Consider the following 24,802-nt stretch of genomic DNA (forward strand, 5'->3'; position numbering starts at 1 on the left):
CCCATCGATTGCAGAAATTCTCCCAAAGCTTGCCAATGAGAAGGTAAATGGATTTTGATATACACATTCTTCTGAGGGTCAAAAACCCCTCTACAAATGTGCCATGTGAGAATATTTTATGGGGCTTTCCCCCCTTAGCTTCATCATCACTTCCTTGAACAGTGCTAGGCCTATCAGGATTAGAATGGTACTGCATTTAATATTCCCATGGGGTGTGTGTTCATACCATTAAACCACAGCGGACTTACGGACATCCTGTAAAGTGTTCAAAGAAGAAGAGTTTGGATTTATATCCCCCCTTTCTCTCCTGTAAGGAGACTCAAAGGGGCTCAAAGAGGGAGCAGCAGTGGCGTAGTGGCTAAGAGCAGTGGCTAAGAGCAGGTGCACTCTGATCTGGAGGAACCGGGTTTGATACCCAGCTCTGCCGCTTGAGTTGTGAAGGCTTATCTGGGGAATTCAGATTAGCCTGTGCACTCCCACACACGCCAGCTGGGTGACCTTGGGCTAGTCACAGCTTCTCGGAGCTCTCTCAGCCCCACCCACCTCACAGGGTGTTTGTTGTGAGGGGGGAAGGGCAAGGAGATTGTCAGCCCCTTTGAGTCTCCTACAGGAGAGAAAGGGGGGATATAAATCTAAACTCTTCTTCTAAACTCTTCAAAGAGGTATTGCAGAAGTGGTTCGCCATTACCTGCCTCCATGCTAGAGAGTTCCTGAGAGAACTGTGACTAGCCCAAAGTCACCCAGAAAGCTTGATGTGCAGGAGTGAGGAAACAAATGTGGTCCGTCGGGGTAGAGTTCATCATGTTTAACCACTACGCCACATGCTGCTGATCTGGAATTAGAACTGACCTCCAGATGTCAGGGCTTAGTTCCCCTAGAGAAAATGGCTGCTTTGGGAATTGGCCTCTGTAGCGTTATACCCCCCTTGAGGTCTCTTCCCAGACTCAACCCCCAATAATATAATAAATAATAAATACAAGTCTGTAAAGTAGAAGAAGAGTTAGCATTTATACCCCATTCTTCTCTCCTGTAAGGAGATTCAAGGTGGCTTACAATCTCCTTGCCCTCTCCCCATAACAAACACTCTGTGAGGTAGGTGGGGCTGAGAGAGTCCTGAGAGAACTGTGACTAGCCCAAGGTCACCCAGCTGGCGTGTGTTGGAGTGCACAGGCTAGTCTGAATTCCCCAGATACGCCTCCACAGCTCAAGTGGCAGAGCTGAGAATCAAACCCGGTTCCTCCAGATTACACCTGCTCTTAGCCACTATGGCACTGCTGCTCTCAAAGTGGCTTACAAGCTCCTTTCCCTTCCTCTCTCCACAACAGACACGTTGTGAAGCAGGTGGGGCTGAGAGAGTTTTGAGAGAACTGTGACTAGCCCAGCAGGAATACAGGAGTGCGGAAACACATCTGGTTCACCAGATAAGCCTCCGCCACTCAGGTGGAGGAGCAGGGAATCAAACCCAATTCTCCAGCTTAGAATCCACCTACTCTTAACCGCGACACCACATTGGCTCTCATTGCATTGAAAACTTGCATTCAGGTCATTCGGCACGTTGTTTCTTGTGAGCGTTGCCTGCACCAAAGCCCTGAAATTCAATGAACCCCACTCTCTTGCTGACACCCTGTTCACTAATTACATCACACACAATGCCAGCCGTGTTCTAAGGTGTCTTCAAAGTAACCTTCTTCTCTCTCGAAGAGGGGGAAGTTTACATTTAACTCCCCTTCTCTTTCGCAAGGTCTTAATCCGTCCGAGATTTCCATACCGCTTCTCGCCAAGAGATCTTCCAAACAGCCACTTGTTTGTATGTACTGTATGCAAAGAGCCTTTTGAATCACATTCAATTGTGCCCACGTGTTCCCATTGTGCACGGCAGTTTATTATTTTCTTTAACGCTTTGCAAAGCGTGCTTTTTTTTTTGTACAGCAGTCACAACTATTTTTTTTTAAAGCACGATTTAACCTTGGGGCTGCATGCTGATCTATCTCTTTCTTCAGACTCTCAACTCTGTTTTGAACGGGGATTTGCGTTGGGGTTTTTTTTTTTTTGTACCCTTCTACTTTGCGCTGACTCAAAGCGGCCAGGCGTTGACTTCTTTGGATCACGCAAGGGTCCTGTTGAGAAACCAGACGCGCGAGCATAATCCTTCTTTAGAATGGAGCATTAGGAGTTGTAGCTGGTTGCTGGTCAGACCAATTTGGGGAGGGGGGGTTGGAATTCAGCAAATCTATAAATCACGTATTAAGCCAACGGAGTAAGCTCTCACCGCAATGCATGCATTCTCTCGAAAAGATAACCGGCTCGAAAGGATCAAGGAAAGAGTAGCGGTCACACAGCCAAAGGAATGCCTATCTGGTCAAGGGCATCCAGTGAAGCTGGATGGACAAATTCAGGATGGACAAAAGGAAACACTCGTTTACACAGTAAGTGATTAAAATGTAGAATTTGCTGCCGGGGGATATAATGATGGCCGCAGGCGTAGGCAGCTTGAGGGGATTAGATTGATTCGTGGAGGAGAGTCTATCAATGGCTCCTGGCTCTGGTGACTTCAAGGAACATCCACATTCAGGAGCAACATCAGGAGAAGGTCTTGGCCTCTATGCCCTGCGGTTGACTCTCAAGAGAAACTGGTTGGCCACTGTGCGAAGCAGGATGCTGGACAAGATGGACCGCTGGCCTGATCCAGCAGGGCTCTTCTGGTGTTCTTAACAGGGGAAGGTAGAGGCGTATTGGGTTAAGGTTAGGGGGAGTGGCACCCGGGGCCAACATCTGCTCTGGGTGCCCCCCCGCGCGCACTACACTGGGGGCGGGGATCGAAGGCGGGGCTTGGGGCAGCTTGGATGGACATTGCAGCAGATGACTGGCTCCTTGATTGGTCAGCAGCCGTGATGCCCGTCTGAGCCATCCCCCGAGCTGCCACCCCCCCGTCTCCCTGTCTGGGGAAGGCAGAAGCCAGTCTGCAGGGAGGTGGGGGGCAGGGGGCAGGGCACCATGGTGAGTGGCCCAGGAGCCGGCCTGCCACTGCTGTTTACATCCGAGCCGTCCCCCTCCCCGAGCCCCACCCCTGAGAGCCTGGGGAGGGAAGGAGGTGCTTGGATGGGGGGGCACAGCTGTCTTTAGGAGCCTCCCCTGTGCCGACCCAGCTCTTTTGAGCCAGGTTGGTGCAGGGGAGGAGAGGGTGGGAGTGATTTTGCGCCCCCCCTCACCATTGCCCTTGGGTTATTTGATCCCCCTATCCCTGTGGGCATTACGTCCCTGGGGGAAGAACTTGGACATTATACCCAGTTGTTGGACCACTGAAGAAACTGGTTGGCCACTGTGTGAGACAGGATGCTGGACAAGATGGTCCCCACTGGTCTGATCCAACAGGGCTCTTCTGGCGTTCTTAACAGGGGAAGGCCTCGAACTCTATTCCCTGTTGTTGAACCTCCAGGGAAGCCGGTTGGCCAAAGTGTGAGGCTGGTTGCTGGACTAAATGGACCCTTGGTCTGTTCCAGCAGGGCTCTTCTGGTGTTCTTAAATCATAGGGACTAAAGGGAACCTCCATGTTCAGAAGCAGCCATCCTCTGACTCACTATGGCAGGTAACAACATCAGAAAAGGCCTTGGCTTCTCTGCCCTGTTGTTGGTCACCCCGGGGAATTGGTTGACCATTATATAAAAGACTAGAGCTGTGGTGGCAAACCTTTGGCACTCCAGATGTTATGGACTACAATTCCCATCAGCCCAATAGCCATGCTGGCAGGGGCTGATGGGAATTGTAGTCCATAACATCTGGAGTGCCAAAGGTTCTCCACCACTGGACTAGAGGGATCACTAGTCTGATCCAGCAGAGATCTTCTTATGTCCTCATCTACCCTTAACACCAGGTGAAATATGAGTTTACGCAGGCAGCTTTATGTTCATGGGCTAAAGAGTCACTTCTACTTTACACACAAACACACTAATGTGCCCCTGGACTTGACTCTAGGAGGAGAAGGGCTCCTGAAATTTCACAAAGATAAACACACCCCTTTATTATCTGATGGCTCATTGCCATCAACTGACCCATTAATTATCAAATGTGCATTTGAATTAAAGCATTAAAGCCTACAAAACAGTGGGCAACCTAAGATGTAACCTAGAGTTCAACTTCTTTAGCCCGTGGTGGCAAGAAATCCGGCATTATGTATAATTACAGGGAAAAGATTCCGAAGATGTCAAGCTCTGTTCAGGGCCCTATTCTCTCTCATTAAGAGACTGCAGTTTAACCTCACTGAAATGCGCAAATATTTGGCTTTATACGTGTTTGTGATTTCATGGTTGGCATAAAGCGGTAATGAAGTGCTGTGCATTATTTTTTTAAGGGGGGAGTATAATGAGAAAGCGGCACTTGAAGAAAAGTTTGATCTTTTGCAATAAGAACATAAGGACATAAGAAAGAGCCTGCTGGATCAGACCAGAGTCCATCTAGTCCAGCACTCTGCTACTCGTGGCCCACCAGGTGCCTTTGGGAGCTCACATGCAGGATGTGAAAGCAATGGCCTTCTGCTGCTGCTGCTCCTGAGCACATGGTCTGCTAAGGCATTTGCAATCTGAGATCAAGGAGGATCAAGTTTGGTAGCCATAGATCGACTTCTCCTCCATCAATCTGTCCAAGCCCTTTTTAAAGCTATCCAGGTTAGTGGCCATCACCCCCTCCTGTGGCAGCATATTCCAAACACCAATCACACGTTGCGTGAAGAAGTGTTTCCTTTCATTAGTCCTAATTCTTCCCCCCAGCATTTTCAATGAATGCCCCCTGGTTCTAGTATTGTGAGAAAGAGAGAAAAATAGAGGAACCCTTAGTTCTAATGTAGAAAGGCTGACTACTGTTGAGGCTACTATCTGCGTGCACGCAGCAGGGAAAAGGTGCTATTAACATACAGCTGGCCCCTTCCGCACATGCAGAATAATGCACTTTCAATCCCCTTTCGATGCACTTTGCAGCTGGATTTTACTGCGTGGAATAGCCAATCCACTTGCAAACAATTGTGGAAGTGGATTGAAAGTGCATTATTCTGCACTGTGCGGAAGGGGCCAGAGACTGACAGAGCCTGCTTACCTGCCCACAGACCTGGTGAGCTGCGGCTGCACCTGTGGCCAGAGAGAGGGAGGGAGAGTCTTTCCCCACCCACCTCATTTGGGACACCTGTGGAAGGTGGGCCCTGGCAGCTACATAAGACGCTGCAGCAGCAGTCCAGCCGGGTGAAATGCTCTACCTACTTCCATTAGGGCCCTGCGGAACTTGACAGAGTTCCGCAAGGCCTGTAAAATGGAGATCTTCCGCCAGGCATTCGGTTGAGGCCTCACATCAATTGGCCTCCTACAATAACATCAGCCAGTCTCTCTTCAGGAAAGGAGGGGGGTGGTTGTGAGATATGCTGCCAGCCGTGGGGTTTTAGTGGATTGCATTTTAATTTATTAATGTATCTTATTTTAATCTATTAAATGTTAGCTGCTCTGAACCCCATGGGAGAGAGCAGCATATATATCATCATCACCGTCATCATTGAGTTGCAGTGACCATGGCACAAACCAACTGGGGGCGTCCCAGTGGTAATAGGAACCAGGGACTCCATTCCGAAAACGTTAGGGCAGCGCTTGAAACATCTTCAAATCGACAAAATCAACACCTGTCGGATTCAGAAGGCAGCCCTGCTGGGATCCCCAAGAATACCTCCTACGCCAGCAGAGGCGTAGGAGGTTAAGAGCTCGTGTATCTAATATGGAGGAACCGGATTTGATTCCCAGCTCTGCCGCCTGAGCTGTGGAGGCTTTTCTGGGGAACTCAGATTAGCCTGGGCACTCCCACACACGCCAGCTGGGTGACCTTGGGCTAGTCACAGCTTCTCGGAGCTCTCTCAGCCCCACCTACCTCACGGGGTGTTTGTTGTGAGGGGGGAAGGGCAAGGAGATTGTAAGCCCCTTTGAGTCTCCTGCAGGAGAGAAAGGGGGGATATAAATCCAAACTCCTCCTCCTCCTCCTCCTCCTCTTCTTCTTCTTCTTCTTCTTCTTCTTCTTCTTCTTCTTCTTCTTCTTCTTCTTCTTCTTCTTCTTCTTCTTCTTCTTCTTCTTCTTCTTCTTCTTCTTCTTCTTCGGCGTAGTGGCTAAGAGCAGGTGCACTCTGATCTGGAGGAACCGGGTTTGATTCCCAGCTCTGCCGCTTGAGTTGTGGAGGCTTATCTGGGGAATTCAGATTAGCCTGTGCACTCTCACACACGCCAGCTGGGTGACCTTGGGCTAGTCACAGCTTCTTGGAGCTCTCTCAGCCCCACCTACCTCACAGGGTGTTTGTTGTGAGGGGGGAAGGGCAGGGAGATTGTAAGCCCCTTTGAGTCTCCTGCAGGAGAGAAAGGGGGGATATAAATCCAAACTCAAACTCATTACAATGTCCCAGGTCTTTGGGTGAGGCTCAAATTGTAAGGAAAGGCCAACAACCAGCTAAAGAGCTGACAGCTGTAATATCAAACATAATCATAATAATAATATTACAGCTGTGGGACGGAAATCACAAAGAAATGTAAAGGAACACAAACAGAGACGGAAAGGTCAAAGGGTGTAAGAAAACATCTCTTCAGACCTATTTACCATCTCTTGCTCCTGTGTTCCTTCATTTTCCTGCTCCCGCTCAGATTCCTATCATACACCAGCCGTACTTTCTCACTCTTTAAATCAAAAGGCTGATATTCTATCGCTCGTCTCCGATCTTCTCTCAGTCTGCCTGCAACAAAGGGTTTTTCATCATCCTCTTTTATCAGAGGGCTTTCAGTGTTCAGCGGGCCTCCAATACATTCTCACTGTGATCTGTAACATCTTTCTAAAAGCAACATATTCCAGATGGTTATTGAGTGGAGAGCAGGTGGCTTGCATGAGAGCCCCCGCTCCTACTTTGTTTCTAACCAGAGGAGCCATATTCCTCCCAAGGGAACTGATCTCTTTAGTTTGGAGATCAGCTGTAATTCTGGAACTCCAGACCCCCTCTGTAGTTTAGCAACAGGGGTTCCAACCTCCACACGGCACCTGGAGATCTCCTGCTATTCAGTGGTGGGATCCAAAAATTTTAGTAACAGGTTCCCATGGGGGTGAGATTCAAACTGTGGCGTAGCACCAATGGAGATGGGTGGGGCACGATGGGGGCGTGGCCGGGCATTCCGGGGGCGGGGTATTCCTGGGCGGGGCTGTGGCAAGGATGCAGCTGCTGCGCCGGTCCTTGGGCGGGAAACGAATGCACATGGAAAAAAATTCTCTATGTCAACATTTTCTATCCCACGCATAATTTTATAGATTTCAATCATATCCCCCCTCAGCCGTCATCTCTCCAAACTAAAGAGTCCCAAACCCTGCAGCCTCTCCTTATAGGGAAGGTGCTCCAGTCCCTCAATCATCCTCGTTGCCCTTTTTCTATCTCCTCAATATCCTTTTTGAGATGCGGCGACCAGAACTGGACACAGGACTCCCACCCACCTTATCTTTGCTTATCTTCCATCCTTTGGCAGCCAATTAAGAATTAAGAGGGTTGAAAAGGTCGACAGAGGGCAAAGAAAGGGGGCCAAAAGCTCTTCTCTTCTTTGGCCCCTTCTGCACATATAGAATAATGACTTTCAATCCACTTACAATTGTTTGCAAGTGGATTTTGTTATTCCACACAGCAAAATCCAGCTGCAAAGTGTTACATGGGTAATAAATGAATTATATGTACAACAGGTACATTGTACATGCTGTAGCCCAAGTTTAGACATGGCACTTGGTGCAGCTAATTTCTTCCACCCCGCTAGGATCATATTTAAATTAAGACTTTGCAAGGCTCTCCTTTTCCAGTTTAGCTCATTCCACTTCCTTCAAACTCATACTTTCCTGACCAGCATTAGCAGCAGCAGCAGCAGCAGTAGTATTCTAGTAGTAGCGGTATAATTTATGGCGGCCATTGATGAGAAAACAATCCAAACATATACATCCAAAAATACACCCCAAACCCCTGAACAACAAGGATTCAGTGTAAAATGTATCAATTGCCCCGCCCCCGAAATATTTAAAATTAAACATTTTCAGATAGTCACAGGCCCCTTCCGCACTATGATGATGATGATGATGATGATGATGATGATGATGATGATGATGATGATTAATTGGATTTATCGACCGCCCTCCCCCGGAGGGCTCAGGTCTATAACTTGACTGGTAACATACATGCAAAATAATGCGTTTTCAAACCACTTTCACAACTGTTTACAAGTGGATTTTGCCATTCCGCACAGCTTCAAAGAGAACTGAAAGGAGTTTGAAAGTGCATTATTCTGCATGTGCGGAATGAGCCACAGTTTCAAAGAAAACTCTGACTGTTAAGCCTGCTCTTTCTACTGCACAAAACTTGACTGGTAACATACGGGATTTCATTGATAAGAAGCTTGTCTATCCTTGATTAACTTCCTGGGATTTTATCTAACAACAGACAAAGAATCTCAGTTCAAGGTACATTGTAGTACGCACAAAAGGACAAAAACGTGTTTCAAAAATTCTGCTTCCCCAGACTTCCACAGGCATAATCTCTCTGACTCCTTGCCCTGGAATAAAAAAGGGGGAAAACTTTACTCCTAATTATAGATGCCTCCAAACGTGTGTTCGGAATCATCTATTCCACGCTCTACAAAATAGTTTGAAAATACCACGGCACATGGATTTTCACAGCTCAACGGCCAGATGCTTTCCGCAAACGGTCTCGGCAAACGTAAATAATAATTAAGGGAGTGGGTGGCACTGAGTTTTCCCTCCTCCCTGGCTATTATTATTCAAATAAGTTCCCCTCCAGATCTACAACGATGTCTCATTTTAAAAAATGAAGCAATGCAAAATAAACGGAGCACAAAATGGTTTCACTTGCAAACCCTACACACACACAAAGAAACGTCAGTGTCTAATCCTGCCCGTGAGCAGTAGCAAGAACGGCCACAGGTTATTCCCATAGCCAGGATATTAAATGACTGTCAAATACTCTGAAACTCCCCCCTCCCGTCTGCGTGTGTGTGTGTGTGTGTGTGTGTGTGTGTGTGTGTGTGTGTGTGTGTGTGTGTGTGTGTGTGTGTGACAACTGAAGACAGTTTTTTATTTAGGACTGCTCTTTTGTTGCAGTCCTGGCTAGTGATTTCAGATTTATGTTTTCAGTGTATTTTATTCTTTATTTTATTTATTTATTTACATTTCAGATTTAGGCTGTTAATGTCTTTATTCGTTTATTTACATTTATACCCCAACTATATAAAGGATGTCTATGGAGCTACAGCATTAAAATCCTGTTACATAAACCCAATATACAAAAGTTAAAAACCCAACCCTCACCCTCACCCTCACCCCCACCCAGGAGTGTCTTAGAGAGTTTACTGCCTTCCTGTCCAAGGAAGTCTATCAGAGATCAAGGCATAAAACAGAGAGAGAGAGAGAGAGAGAGAGAGAGAGAGAGAGAGAGAGAGAGAGAGAGGAGAATGTCAGAAAATTTTTTTTGACAATCTCTGGCATGGTACTTGTCAACAAGGTACAAACTTGGCTAATTCCGAGAAGTCCTAGTAAGTGGTGTGTTACTTAGTAACAAAAAAGTGCTAGTATGAATAGTCTTCAGGAGAATACTTCAAAGTATGGGGGGAGGGGGAAGAGGCGAAGTCTATTTTTGCACATTCTTGCAGTTGGGGATGGAAACACCAGAATGCATATATGTTTAGAATTCAGCATCTGCAATTAGACCTTCTCTGTAAGTACACTGCAACAATTAGATCCTTCCTTCCTTCCTTCCTTCCTTCCTTCCTTCCTTCCTTCCTTCCTTCCTTCCTTCCTTCCTTCCTTCCTTCCTTCCTTCCTTCCTTCCTTCCTTCCTTCCTTCCTTCCTTCCTTCCTTCCTTCCTTCCTTCCTTCTCTCTCACTCTTCCCCCCTTTTTTGCATAAAAAACCTAACAGGAGACTTGGCAGAGGGCCTTTCCCCACTTACGATCTGCGGCGCGCTACTCCCATTGTGTAGCCATTTCCTCTCAAGCGCTGGGTCGTGGTTCCCCCACTGAAGGTGTGCCAGCCTTTCTTCAGCTGCCAGAAATGACGCCAAGCGCTGGGAGGGGGGGACGTGGAGGCAGTGCAGAGTTAAAGCAGCTATGCTGTCAGCCGCCCTGACTTCGGGAGCACTACCGCTGGACCACACGCTATTTGGGGAAAGTAGCACGCAGCAAACAGTAAGTGGGGAAAGGGCCAGAGACCAGGGGATAGGAAAGTCAAATGTCCCCAGGCTGCGGCCATTTAGTCACGCGGGGCAGAAAACCACCCCCACACCTCTCCTCCTTCCCCCTGAATCCATACACTGACTTCAAGACCTGGTGCCAAAAAACGCTGTTATGTCATGGTGGGGGAGGGCGGCCGGCCATAGAGGGGGTGGGGACGACTCAGATTTTGCACTGGGCTACATTTTTCCAAGATACGCCTCTGGCAAGGACACATTTACTATGGAGCTCTCAGTGCTGTGTTCCACTTGGAGCTTTATGAAAGAGCACATTAACTATGCCATACAAGTATTTAATGTCTCTGCCACACATTTAGTTTATTGTGTTTTTATCACAGTGAATTAATTTTATGAAAACCAAATGGCACAAAAGGTTGCATAATGCTGGTCCAGAATTTTTAGTAACAATACGTTTTTTTTTAAGTTGCATAATACTGAATTCTCATGGACTCTCAAAGCTTTTAGTACCGTCTGCTTTTCTTAATAAAGAGATTAATGGAAAATTATAGAATCTTTTGCTGAACCTCCAAATAGAATTGCTCTGAATGTCTTTAGGTATATACCAGTTCTGCATTTCAACATCCCCCCTCTTCCAAAGCTTAAGACATGAATTTTGGAACATGGTTGAATATTTGTTATTAACAAGCTGGGGTGTGTAAGGAATTGCGAGAGAGTGAACAATTGTCAACTCAATGCATGGCAGCTGTGAAAAAGGCAAACTCTATGCTGGGGATAATCAGGAAAGGAATTTGAGGAATAAAACTGCAAAGATTGTCATGCCCTTATATAAAGCAGTGGTATGGCTAACTGCATCTTGGAGCCCTCTGTGTTCAGTCTCTACTCAAGCCACATCTCAAAAAAAAAAGGATATTGAAGAGATAGAAAAAGTGCAGAGAAGGGCAACGAGGATTATTGAAAGATTAGAGCACCTTCCTTATGAGGAGAGGCTGCAGTGTTTGGGACTCTTTAGTTTGGAGAGGAGACGGCTGAGGGGGGGATAAGATTGGAAGTCTATGGAAATGATGCATTTATGTGAGAAAATGTTGACAGAGAGAAATTTTTCTCTTTCTCACAATAACTAGAACCAGGGTATTCATTGAAAAATGCTGGGGGAAGAATTAGGGATTCACGAATGTTGGAAACACTTCTTCACAACGTAAACGCAGTGATTGGTGTTTGGAATATGCTGCCACAGGAGGTGGTGATGGCCACTCACCTGGATAGCTTTAAAAGGGGCTTGGACAGATTTATGGAGGAGAAGTCGATTTATGGCTACCAATCTTGATCCTCCTTGATCTGAGATTGCAAATGCCTTAGCAGACCAGGTGCTCAGGAGCAGCAGCAGCAGAAGGCCCTTGCTTTCACATCCTGCACCTGAGCTCCCAAAGGCACCTGGTGGGCCACTGCAAGTAGCAGAGTGCTGGACTAGATGGACTCTGGTCTGATCCAGCAGGCTAGTTCTTATGTTCTTAATTTGGAAAAGCCCAACCCATCTTTTAAAATTCCCCCTTCAGGATTCTAAACTCTCAGGGATTTGAGCAGATAGTCTTTTTTCCCTCACCCCCTTTCTCCCCTTCAAGTAACATTCAGTTGCTCTCAACATGCCATGCCTATAGGGGAATATTTAGTCCTCATCAGGCCATTTTCCTCCTTTTGGTTAATTTACAAAGTTATATTTTTGGGCATACCTTAGAATAACCAAGTACACAGAAACTCCTGCATTGCTTGGGAATGGACTTGTCACTTTCATCATCACAATGTTGGCTACACGATTGCATTTAGTCACAAGTCGACAAGGGAAAACAGCAGGGAGAAGATAAATGATCTGAAAACTGGTCTCACCATTTCGCCCCTTCTGAACCTCATCAGATTGGCTTGCAGGCCTTATTTTAGGGTAGGGGGTTAATTTACAGCCTTGTTTTTTTACATGACTGTGGGGGTCCCTCTACCTTGTATGAACTAACCCTTTTGTGGGGGTCCCTCTACCTTGTATGAACTAACCCTTTTGTGCCCTGGTTTTGTGATCAGTGTAGATTCCAGGAAAAAATATCATACTATTTTTATTTGTCCATAATAGAAGAATATTAAAAAGAAACATGAGACAATAAGATAAAACAGTAAGAAAATAAAACAATAAAAAGAACAGAGACAAAAAACCCTGGATCTTTTCTAATGTTCAATGTTGAGCACTAGAGAGCTAATGTATTTACACACATCACAAGCAAATTCTAATAATCAAATACATTAACACAGAATGAACATGGATATATGATTACTGCAATCAGTTTCTGGTCACATTTCTTACAAGCTATTTGTCATACAATCAGATTATCTTTTTTTAAAAGCTATTTTGATTGAAGGCTTTTATGGCCGGAATATTCAGGTTGTAGGTGCTTCATGGCTGTATGGCTGCTTCTGTTGCTAGGGGAGATCACTGACAAACGCTTGCATCTGTGGCTGGCATCTTCAGAGGAGCCTCTGAAGATGCCAGCCACAGATGCAGGCGAAACGTCGGGAGAAAATGCTACTAGAACACAGCCATACAGCCCGGAAACCTACACAACACCCCAGTTATTTTGATTATTCAAACCACTTTTCCCCTTTTAAACTCATATTCTACACATGCATGTTTACACCCATTTTCTCTCAGTTGGGCATCTGTTTGTAATTAACTGCAGCTACCTTGCTGCAGCCGGCTCGTTTGATATGCCTGTGAGCATGTGCAGAGTACTTTTTACTCCTCAGTGAAAACTTCAGTTCTTGCCTTATCCCCACCCCCTCCACCCCCAATATGAAATGGGAGCTATAATAAATGTACAGTCAGCTCTAGCAGGCCCGCAGGCTTAATCCCCACAACATTTCTCTACAGGAAAAGAAGAATGTCCAAGCAGTCTTTAAGTCCCATCCCTTCTCAGCGCAGGACAAAAGAAATCTAAAGACATTTTCTCTTGACAGAACTGCCCAGGTTGTCCTCATTAAAATCTCAAAAGTTTAGCAGAGCCAGTTCTGGTTTATAATTTCATGGGATTCTTCTAAGGAAGTCCAAGACTGCTACGCAAAGGCAGGCAAGGCCAACACCATCTCTGCTTGTCTCTGGCCACTTCTGCACAAAGCATTTAAAATGTTGGCCAAACGTTTCAGGAGCATTGTTAAAAGAATTATTTTTGTGGGTTTTGCCCACAATTTTTTTCTAGCCACTGTGGCTAGTTGCCACTGGGGCCCCTTTGGCAAGGGCCAATAAACCCAGGCTGTGGAAGGTAAAAAAACTTGGTTCAGGGGGAAACTTCACGTGGATTCGGCTTCTAAAGCAAGACTGTCCCGTATTAAGTCCCCAAATTGGATTTTTTGAGAATCACACTATTCGCGATTCTCTTTTTAAAAGCCTGAGTTGCAGTTGCTCACGAGCAAATGGCTGGCCAGGAAGCGCTTTAATCGGCTGCGCTTCCCTTTTTTAAAAGTTCCTGCCTCACAGCTGCATAGCCACGTAGGGTCACAGGGACATCTCGTGGCATCGCAAGACATCAGCATGGCTTTGGGGGTCCATTCCTGCCTGCCCACATAGCTACACAGTGGAGAGAGGGAGGTTTAAAAAAGTGTGCCTCCGTGTGAAGGCGCAACAGCAACCCACATTGTTTCTGCAGGCTCTAGTCCAGTGGTGGCGAACCTTTGGCACGGCTGCCAGAGGTGGCACTCAGAGCCCTCTCTGTGGGCACACGCAAATAGAGTGCTCCCCCCCACATCTTGGCTGGCCTGGGCTGCTGGGCTCGATTATTAGCATTAAACTTAAGACCAAGTTTTGGGGAAGCAGTGTAGGTAACCCTGTTAAGCGCTGTTAAACCCCACTGATTTTCATGCAAAGAACAAAAGCTCAATCCTTTACCTGGGAGTAAGCTCAGTTGCTAGCAATGGGGCTTGCTTCTGAGTAAACCCTCCTAGGGTCATGATTCACCCATTGGAACAAATGCACAGTTGCTTCAAAGCAAAGCCACCGACTACCACCAAGCTTACTCCTGAGTAACGCATGCCTCGGAGCCAACTGTTTTTTCTAAACTAAAACCTCAGTATTCAGGTTAAATTGCCGTGTTGGCACTTTGCGATAAATAAGTGGGTTTTGGGTTGCAATTTGGGCACTTGGTCTCAAAAAGGCTTGCCATCACTGCTCTAGTTGCTGCCTGCATAGAGCCATGCAAACGTGAAAACAGGAGAGCGAGTTACTTTATCCTGACTGCAACCCGCTCTACCTGTGCTGTGCAGAAGGGGCCTGACAGATCTTTGGATGCAGCCCCCAAGATATCCATCAGCTAATTTGCAGATGCATAAATAATTTTGAAATGGCTCCAATTTAAGAGCAAAAAAAAAAAACACCTGTCAAAGGACTAACATAGATCAAAAATCCACCAAAAGGCCAGAGCCACTTTAAGCCAAATTACTTGCAAGCTCGGGAGTACTGTCTAGATAGGGCATCAAGCCAGCAATACGCAATGCCCACAGACAGCATGGCATGTAGCTTAGGCCTGTCAAACCATCGCACACAAAGGAATGGTGACTGTGTTGGAAGAAGAGCTTTGCACCAGAAGTTGCACAAATAGATCTAACGCTGTCGAGTAGTTTTGCCATCCACGCTCACCTGTTTCTGACAGCAACTTTGTTGCTTCCAGCACCTTTTCGGTGTAAACGCCGGCTTCGTAGTTTTCCATCTCGGCATTAATGATATGGATGACTCTGGCAGCTCGTCCACGGATGGCTCCCGCGGTTCTGTCCAGCGTGTCGACATCTCCCTCTTGGAGAGCAATCACACATTTATTGACGTCCTCCAAAATGTGGTTTTCTGCAACAAAAGAGCATGGCAATTATTCATCAAGATGGCTCGTTTGAGGCAGAGCTCAATAAATAAGAACATAAGAACATAAGAACTAGCCTGCTGGATCAGACCAGAGTCCATCTAGTCCAGCACTCTGCTACTCGCAGTGGCCCACCAGGTGCCTTTGGGAGCTCACATACAGGAGGTGAAAGCAATGGCCTTCTGCTGCTGCTGCTCCTGAGCACCTGGTCTGCTAAGGCATTTGCAATCTCAGATCAAAGAGGATCAAGATTGGTAGCCATACATCGACTTCTCCTCCATAAATCTGTCGAAGCCCTTTTTAAAGCTAATCCCAGGCGCTAGGTCCCCCTGGAAGTTTGAAAATAAGCCTGGCTCCTAAATTTTGGCGCCACCGTCTACAGGCAAAGAAAATCCACCAGGACCTTGTTTTAAGGTGGCAACACATGCCAACCACTCTTTGGGTCAGTATTCTCTTTACACAGGTCAACAGGCTGGATCCAAAGGTCATTTTCTGCTGGCAAAAGGCACTGCTACCAGCAGAAAAGGAAGGAGCAATTTTATCAGAATTCCTAAGGGATCTCTTCCACAGAAGAAGTACTTGCGGAGCTCAGTGGTGAAGGAAGAATGGTGAAGGAAGAAAGGGAAGTGGGAGTCTTAGTAGACCACAAACTGAACATGAGTCAGCAGTGTGATGCGGCGGCCAAGAAAGCCAATGCAATTTTGGGATGCATCAATAAGACTCTAGTGTCTAGATTGGGGGAAGTAATTTTAGCACTCTACTCTGCATTGGTCAGACCTCACCTAGAGTACTGGGAGCAGCAGTGGCGTAGTGGTTAAGAGCAGGTGCATTCTAATCTGGAGGAACTGGGTTTGATTCCCAGCTCGGCCGCCTGAGCTGTGGAGGCTTATCTGGGGAATTCAGATTAGCCTGTACACTCCCACACACGCTAGCTGGGTGACCTTGGGCTAGTTATAGCTTCTCGGAGCTCTCTCAGCTTCACCTACCTCACAGGGTGTTTGTTGTGCGGGGGGGGGGGAAGGGCAAGGAGATTGTAAGCCCCTTTGAGTCTCCTATAGGAGAGAAAGGGGGGATATAAATCCAAACTCCTCCTCCTCCCTCCTCCCTCCTCCTCCCTCCTCCTCCTCCCTCCTCCCTCCCTCCTCCCCTCCTCTTCTTCTTCTTCTTCTTCTTCTTCTTCTTCTTCTTCTTCTTCTTCTTCTTCTTCTTCTTCTTCTTCTTCTTCTTCTTCTTCTTCTTCTTCTTCTTCTTCTTCTTCTTCTTCTTCTTCTGTGTTCCATTCTGGGCACCGCAATTCAAGAAGGATATTGACAAGCTGGAACGGGTCTAGAGGAGGGCAACCAAAATGGTCAAAGGTCTGGAATCCATGCCCTATAAGGAGAGGCTTAGGGAGGTGGGGATATTTAGTATGGAGAAGCGAAGATTAAGGGGGGACATTAGCTATGTTTAAATATTTGAAATATTTGAAGGGATGCCATGTCGAACAGGGAGCAAACTTGTTTTCTGCTGCCTCTGAGACTAGGACACGGAGTAATGGATTCAAGGTGCAGGAAAAGAGATTCCACCTAAACATCAGGAAAAACTTCCTGACCATCAGGGCCGCTCGACAGTGGAATTCACTGGCTTGGAGTGTGGTGGAGTCTCCTCCTTTGGAGGTTTTCAAAGAGAGGCTGGATGGCCATCTGTCAGGAGTGCTTTGATTGTGTGTTCCTGCATGGCAGGGGGTTGGACTTGAGGGCCCTTGGGGTCTCTTCCTACTCTATGATTCTAATGTGTGAAAAATACTGCTGTTCGACTTGCAAAAGTGCCTCCTGATGGATGCAGCTCAATGCTTCCTGACTGAGCAGTGGCGTAGCGGCTAAGAGCAGTGGCTAAGAGCAGGTGCACTCTGATCTGGAGGAACCGGGTTTGATTCCCAGCTCTGCCGCTTGAGCTGTGGAGGCTTATCTGGGGAACTAGATTAGCCTGTGCACTCCCACACACGCCAGCTGGGTGACCTTGGGCTAGTCATAGCTTCTCGGAGCTCTCTCAGCCCCACCTACCTCACAGGGTGTTTGTTGTGAGGGGGGAAGGGCAAGGAGATTGTAAGCTCCTTTGAGTCTCCTACAGGAGAGAAAGGGGGGATATAAATCCAAACTTCTCTTCTTCTTCTTCTTCTTCTTCTTCTTCTTCTTCTTCTTCTTCTTCTTCTTCTTCTTCTTCTTCTTCTTCTTCTTCTTCTTCTTCTTCTTCTTCTTCGAAGATGGGCTGTGAGCAGAACAGATCTATGGCTGAATGAATCTTTCAATGAGGAGAGGCCGTGGCTCAACGGAGACACGGCGGAGGCATGGCAAGGCCGTGGCGGGGGCATGGCGGGGGTGTTCCAGGGTGTTCTGGGGTGGGTGGCACCGCAGCAGGGGCGCATAGCGCCCTGGGCGCAGTTTCCCCTCACTCTGCCCCTGGGGATGGGTGGGGTAGGAATTCAATAGGTTCCTCCCCTGCCTTTCCCCCACCAAGTTCCACCTCCAAAATCTTCTGGGGTTTCCCAACCCAGAGCTGGCAACCCTACTGTATCCCGATGTACAAATGTGTGCACAAGCAATTATGTGCACTGAGATATGCACGGGAGAAAAGGAGAGACCGTGAGAGAGACGTGCACAAGAGATACTTTTAACTACGCATAACCGAGGAAACCCGAAGGCTGCACTCTGCCACACTGGCCCAACCTGGAAGGATGAGCATCTCACCTGCACAATATTCTACTAAAGCGTTCAACCGGATGGCTTAGTGGCACCAGAGAAAATGGCTTCTAGCCACAGCATTTTCCTCTTGGGAGGCAAACCAGAGTGCATGATAACAGGCTCCGATGGGCAGAACAGTCTGAGCGGCACACGCTCAACACCCTGGGCCCGTGTCAAGAGAAGAGGAGCGCTGCAGAGCAAAGCGGTGGGAACGCTGGTTACCATGACGCCCAGCCTCCCTCAGTGCCGGCCTAGCTTTCCCCGTTTTCATCAGCCTCGAATTAATTTTCCTCCCCAAATCCAGTAAATCCTCCTTAAAGAAAAGCAAATCATGCTCTCAGAAGAAATTATGCATTCCATTTGACTTGTTTTGCACAAGCTCGCCTGCCTCGGGAGTTTTTGCGCCATTTCGGAGGGTTTTGTTTTGTGTTTGTTGATGAGCGGTGCAATAGCAGGAAGGATTTAATCATAACCGGGTATGCCGCCCCAAAGGAATTGCAATAGACAGATTTTGACAATGGAGGGGAGACAGTCACGGGAGAGATAGATGTAACATTCAAGAGAGCCAAGGGAAGGGTCTGAGAAAGGCAGGGCAGAAGCTCACAGGTAGAACATCTGATTGGCATAATAAAGGTCCTGGGTTCAATTCCCAGCATCTCCAGTTTAAAAAAAAATGTAAGCAGGTGTTGTGAAAGAAATCTGAGACCCTGGAGAGCAAATGCCACCAGCAGACAATGCTGGTTATGATAGGTAGACCAATGGTTAGATTCAGCATAAGGAAGTTTCAGGCTTGTGTGTTAGTGAGAGGAGGAGGAGGAGGAGGAGGAGGAGAGGAGGAGGAGGAGGAGGAGGAGGAGGAGTTTGGATTTCTATCCCCCCTTTCTCTCCTGCAGGAGACTTAAAGGAGCTTACAATCTCCTTGCCCTTCCCCCCCCCTCACAACAAACACCCTGTGAGGTGGGTGGGGCTGAGAGAGCTCCGAGAAGCTGTGACTAGCCCAAGGTCACCCAGCTGGTGTGTGTGGGAGTGTACAGGCTAATCTGAATTCCCCAGATAAGCCTCCACAGCTCAAGCGGCAGAGCTGGGAATCAAACCTGGTTCCTCCAGATTAGATACACGAGCTCTTAACCTCCTACGCCACTGAGTAGGAAATGAGGGCCAAGCAGAGGCGTATCGGGAGAAATGGTGCCCGGGGACAACACCTTCTCCAGGTGCCCCCTGCCCCCCCATGCTCAGGGGTGGGGCTTAGGGGTGTTGCTCGGAGGTGCCGAGCCCCGCCCCTGGTCTCTATGCAGGTTATCTCCTGCCATCCCCAGGGCTTGGGAAGGACAAAAGCCAGGGGCGGGGCTTGGTGCCACCCACTGCTGAGCCCCACCCCCCACCTCCCTGCAGGCCGTCTCCTGCTGTCCCCAGGCCCTGGGAGGGCAAAATCCGGCTTGCACAGAGGCCGGGGGTGGGGTTCAGCAGTGGGCAGCTAGGGTGCATGCCGTTTTGTCATGTGGGGGTGTGTGTGGCCGGTGAAACATGTGCACCTGGGGACACGGGTGACCCCATGACACTATAGGTCCATGGTGGAGAACCTTTGGCACTCCAGATGTTATGGACTACAATTCCCACCAGCCCCTGCCAGCATGGCCAATTGATGGGAATTGTAGTCCGTAACATCTGGAATGCCAAAGGTTTGCCACCACTGCTATAGGTCATACGCCTCTGGGGCCAGGTTATGGTGCTTTTGTGGTTTTAAGCCAGAGGAAACAGGCTTTGCTTGTACTTGGTTCCTTCTCCTCTTGGTGAGGTGGAGAATATTGATGCAAATGAAGTTGGCTTTTAAAGAATTCCATCTTGGGCCCCTGTAAGTCAGGACTGTCTACTCTGGGAAGCAGCAATTCTCCAGGGTTTAAAACTGAGTAGAGTCCTTTCCTTCTAAAGCCACTGGAGACAGCTTGGCCCTTCTGCCAGCGAAGCAAACTCTGTTGCTTTCTAACAGGATCAGGACAGTTGGCCAAGAGGAGGTTGCTGCTCTCCAGTCTGCGTCGGCAAAGAGTGTCCTGCTGGAGATTGCCAAATGGATCTCATCCACTTGAAACCACCAGAGCAAAAGACAAGGTTCTAGGTCAGGGGTAGGGAGCCTTTAACACTCAAAGAGCCATTTGGACCCGTTTTCCATGAGAAAAGAAAACACTTGGAACCGCAAATAATTTTTGACATTTAAAATAAAGATAACACTATATATATATTGGGGTTTTTTTTACCTTTTACTCCACTCATTCTGAGAAGCGCATGGATGCGCCCGCCCTGCTGCCCGCAGGGCGGGCAAGGGTGAAGTCGGCGGCTCAGCCTCACTGGCCGCTGGGAAAGCGCCCGCCCCGCTCCAACGGGGCGGGTGAGAGGGGAAGCCCGCAGTGCGGCCCAGCCGACCGCGGGCAGTTGGTGCGCCGGCCCTGCTGCCTGCAGGGTGGGCAAGGATGTGGCCGGCGGCTCGGCTCATGGAGCCACAGTGCAAGGGCAGAAGAGCCGCATGCGGCTCTCGAGCCGCAGGTTCCCTACCCCTGTTCTAGGGGAACAGATGGTCTTGGAAAAGGTGGGTCTCTGTCCCTGACCTCTTTGATGTTGGTAGAGGTGAGCCAAGAACCAAAGCAGCTCCCGAAATGCGTTTTCGTTACACTGTCAGTTTTACACTGATAATATACCACCTGTCTTTAAATGTTAGTCACTGGCTCGTTTCAAACCGCTTATACTTTCCGTTGCACTTAAACTGTTATCTTTAAAGGATTTTTTTTATATGGGAGAGGGAATAGAATATGAGGCTGTTGATTTAGAACTTGTTTAAACATTGACCATCTGCAATGGATTTGTCTACAAAAATACTTTTCTCGGGTGGTTTCAAATGGATTGAACACCGGCGAGCCAGTGCTAGGCCTGCCTCGGGATCCATCAATAGGATAGCTTGATTGGATCGTTTCACTGGATCGTAAACGCATCTGTTCTCTCAAGCGGTTTCTCTAACAAACCTAACCTTGAAGCTTCAGAGGCTAGTGGAGTGAGTAAATTAACCTGTCTGTTACACGGCCCAAAGCCCCCAAACTCTAAAAAACTGGACGTTCATTTTGTCTGGAATTGTGTGATTGGTTTGAGATTGTAAGTTTTAATGTCAATGGATATATTAATTGTTTGTTTTTATTTTGGTTTGATTTGATTTTGGTTTGTTTTAATAAAATATTAAAAAAAACTAGCAGCAAAGCCCGTTGTGCTGAACGATACAACAGGTTCTAGACAGCGGTTGGTGGTTAACAGTGCTTACCAAGGGGAGCAATCCCTGCTGCCTTTCCTTCCCCTTGGCCACCTGTTTTTATCTGTTCTTCCACTTCTTCTCCGCCTGATACTTTCCTTCTATCCTCCATAGGCACCTCCACCCTCTTTGCAAAGCTAGATCCAGACTTTGGCAAGGGTGTGTGTGGGGGGGGGGACCCCCACATGTTCTCCTCATCCGAATACCCTCCCACCCATTTGCAAAGCTGGATCCTGGCTTCACAAAGGGGAGGGGAACCAACAGGGTGTCTGTGAGGATCAGGAGAGTTCTCCTCATCTCCTCACCTCTGGCACCCCATCCCCCCATCATTTGCAAAGCTCCATAAGTGTTGCGTTTGTTACTGAGATCACACTGGGGGGTGGGGGAAGAGGGATCCTACTGCTACAATTTAAATTAAAGCAAAAACCACCAGGAGATGTATTTGTGCATCTCCTTCTATCATAAACCAATTCGGCCCTCAGCTTGGAGGGGCTGTGGTTCAAATTCTCGCATGGCTAAAAAAACCTAGCGAGTGATTTGGGACAGTCGTTCGCATTTAGAGTGTGGAGGGAATAAAAGGGAAGGGGCTGTGTACACCACACTGAACTCTTTGCAGGAAAGGTATGATTAAAAACGTAATAGATTAAATAAGGTATAGAACAAATACACATTTTTCCCTCATTAGATGGTGCCTCTCACATATTCATGGGCATTGGGATAAATAATGATTTAATGTTCATGGGTGTAATGGAGGATAGAAGGGTCGATAAAAATATAGCTACATGTATAAAATAATGATCAAAGCAGCACATACAACAATAGCTTTAGGCTGGAAAGAAAAGAAAAAAATGGACAATCCAGAAATGGTTGGAATATATCTGGGAACAAGTGACACTGGACATTTTCGAAATAATACCAAAAAAATAAACTGTGGCAAGATAAACAGGGCGAAATTTTGAAGATATGGACAATATATACGGACCGGATGAAAGAAGCTGGAGTCAATGAGGAGATATGGGAGAAGAGATTACAAAGAATGAACTTACTGCTGTTTGTTTGATAAAACTATGAAGAAAATACAGGGGGGAGGGGGGAAAGGGGGAAATGTATTGTTTGAAAACGAATGAAGAAGAGCATTAATATAAAATGGAATATTCAAATGATACAATAAAAATTATTCAAAAAAATAGATTCATGTGCATTTCCGGATGTATCTACACCTGAGCTTCCCAATGTGATACCCATGGGCTCACACGTGAGCTCCCAATGGCACCTGGTGGGCCACCTCGAGTAGCAGAGAGCTGGACTAGATGGACTCTGGTCTGATCCAGCAGGCTTGTTCTTATGTTCTTAAGTTCTTATGGGCTGACACCTTTAATGGAGCCTGCCAAGTGTTTTTAGACAGTGGATGGGACTTTTGCCCAGCAGGGCTTCTGAATGGCCACCAGGGACTTAATTGGCTACGCAGATTGCTTTAGCCACCACAACACAGGGATCTTCAACGTGACTGTAGGAAAGCTCTGTGAATGTTGGGAAACGTTTTGAAATAATACGTTGCAGAGTGACTAATGGAGTTGTGCATAACCTCATTCCAAGCAATCTGGGGTTGGCTCCACCTCTTGCGGCATCCGCTGTCAAAACAATGTCTTTAAAAACTCTGCTCAGTCAATCTAATCTGCAGTGGCCAGTAAGAAGCTTTGCTGGCCAAAAGACATGCCTGGACCCGCCCACCCATGTTGTAAAACACTTGTTGGGCACCAGGAAAGGGGTTGTTTGGCACCACGGTGCCCAGGGGCACCACGTTGGAGACCCCGGCCTAACATGGTTACAAACAAAATTTCTTCTAGTCTTTTTTTATTCTGAGAGGGAGAAAGGCACCTGAGACTGAGAGGAAGTCATCCACGGAAGTGATGTCATCGACCGCCTCGGTGAGCACCCGGACTTGCTTCTCCCACTGGTCTTTGAAGACGTCCATATTATCTTGGGCCACTTTGCTCTGGGGTCTGGCTGCCAACGTGAGCGCGGCGTTGATTACCTGCGAGTCAGAAACCAGTCCTTGTGAGCGACGACAAAGACGGAATAAAGCCCTTTTCTCCCCGGGGAAAAGAACAAATTGATTAGAGAGTATGTTAAAAGCACAGCTGTGTGCTTTGATGGTTCTGCTCATTAAGTGAGGCTCAGTATACAAATGCATCTCTCCCCCCCCCCCCCCCGCCTGCTATTCGGGCAAGGCAATCAGCAATACAATGGAAAGCCCAAGACTCTAATCTTCCTACCAGGTGTTTCTCGGTGTCAAACACCTTAGGCTCTTTAAATGGAGCAAAGGGTTCTTTCCGGCTTACCTGCGGGCACAGACTGTCAATCTGGGTGGCTGCCATCCGGACTAGCTTGACTCCTTCTTCGTTGTTGGAAATGGAACATGCCAAATTGGCAACCTGCAATTAAAACCGGGAGAATGTGAGATCCCGGGTGACGCGGAGTTCTCTCTCTCTGTTTTAAGGGAAGGAACAGACCTGGAGGGGAGAGGCAATTACATGTTAGCCACAGATTTTTTGTGCGCTGGTGACAACGCACGTCAGCCACCTTCCGAGGAGCACCTGAGGTCAAACAAGAATAGAGAGTTCACCTGACATGGCCAGTCCTTGTCCTTAGCAATGGGGCAAGGGAAAGTGCTCAACAGAATAGAGGCTGCACAACCAAAGCCAAATCACTTGCCAAAACCAAGACCCGATTCTCCGGCCTTCCTGACCATGAAATGATGTGGGGGGTGGGCTTCAGCACCCGTCACTGTTCCTCTTTCCATTAACACTGGCAACGCCCCAATCCATCTGTACAAGACCCTCCCCCCCAATTTCACACATCAAGGCCATGCCTCTTATGCTTCCAATGTCAAAAACCTGGGCCAGCCACTGAGATCCAGTATTACAAGATGAGCCAACAACAGTATAGATATGCAAAGAGAAAACCTCTGTTTGGCTCAAAGAACAGCGTTAAAACTATACCTTTAATAGAAATAATTTAAAAGTCTCTGTATCAAAAGACCAAAAGGCCAACATTAAAGAAAAATACAAAACATGAATAACACAATACACATAAGAACATAAGAACTAGCCTGCTGGATCAGACCAGAGTCCATCTAGTCCAGCATTCTGCTACTCGCAGTGGCCCACCAGGTGCCTTTGGGAGCTCACATGCAGGAGGTGAAAGCAATGGCCTTCTGCTGCTGCTGCTCCTGAGCACCTGGTCTGCTAAGGCATTTGCAATCTCAGCAGGGGCGTACCTAGGCAAACTGGAGCCCTGGGCAAAACCTGAGTTTGATGCCCCCCCCCCCCTCACACACCCAGGCGGCCAACATCTCCCACAGTAACCAAACAATGATTTTTTTCCACCAGGTTGTTTCAAAGTCACCATCACATTATAGAACATGCCCCAACTCACAAATCTGAACACAGCAGAAATATTTTTTGAAAACATTTTCAAAATGCTTTCGAAATGTTTTATTACTGCTATGAAAACATTTTATGGTGTTGTATCCAATCCCCCTAATTAGTGTTCAGCATCACTTTCAATGTTATTTAGACAGGGGACCCCAGATTCTCCCTTTAAGGTGGATTTAAAAGGAGAATCTGGGCTCCCTAGTTTAAACAAGTGATGCTGGAATCCACCCCCAAACAGC

General features: G+C 47.4%; 1 protein-coding gene across 1 annotated transcript in view; it reads right to left on the reverse strand.

Annotated features, from left to right (window-relative positions):
• Positions 1–24,802, reverse strand: part of CTNNA2 (catenin alpha 2) — a 542,314-nt gene that overhangs the window by 77,742 nt on the left and 439,770 nt on the right. Inside the window, exons 8-10 of the mRNA XM_048508766.1 lie at positions 23,469–23,561; positions 23,005–23,161; positions 14,904–15,104 (exon numbers count right to left, since the gene is read on the reverse strand). Coding sequence (XP_048364723.1) covers positions 14,904–15,104; positions 23,005–23,161; positions 23,469–23,561 — 451 coding nt within the window. The remainder of the gene's footprint in view (positions 1–14,903; positions 15,105–23,004; positions 23,162–23,468; positions 23,562–24,802) is intronic.

Source organism: Sphaerodactylus townsendi, linkage group LG10, assembly GCF_021028975.2.
Source record: "Sphaerodactylus townsendi isolate TG3544 linkage group LG10, MPM_Stown_v2.3, whole genome shotgun sequence".
Lineage (NCBI taxonomy): Eukaryota > Metazoa > Chordata > Lepidosauria > Squamata > Sphaerodactylidae > Sphaerodactylus > Sphaerodactylus townsendi.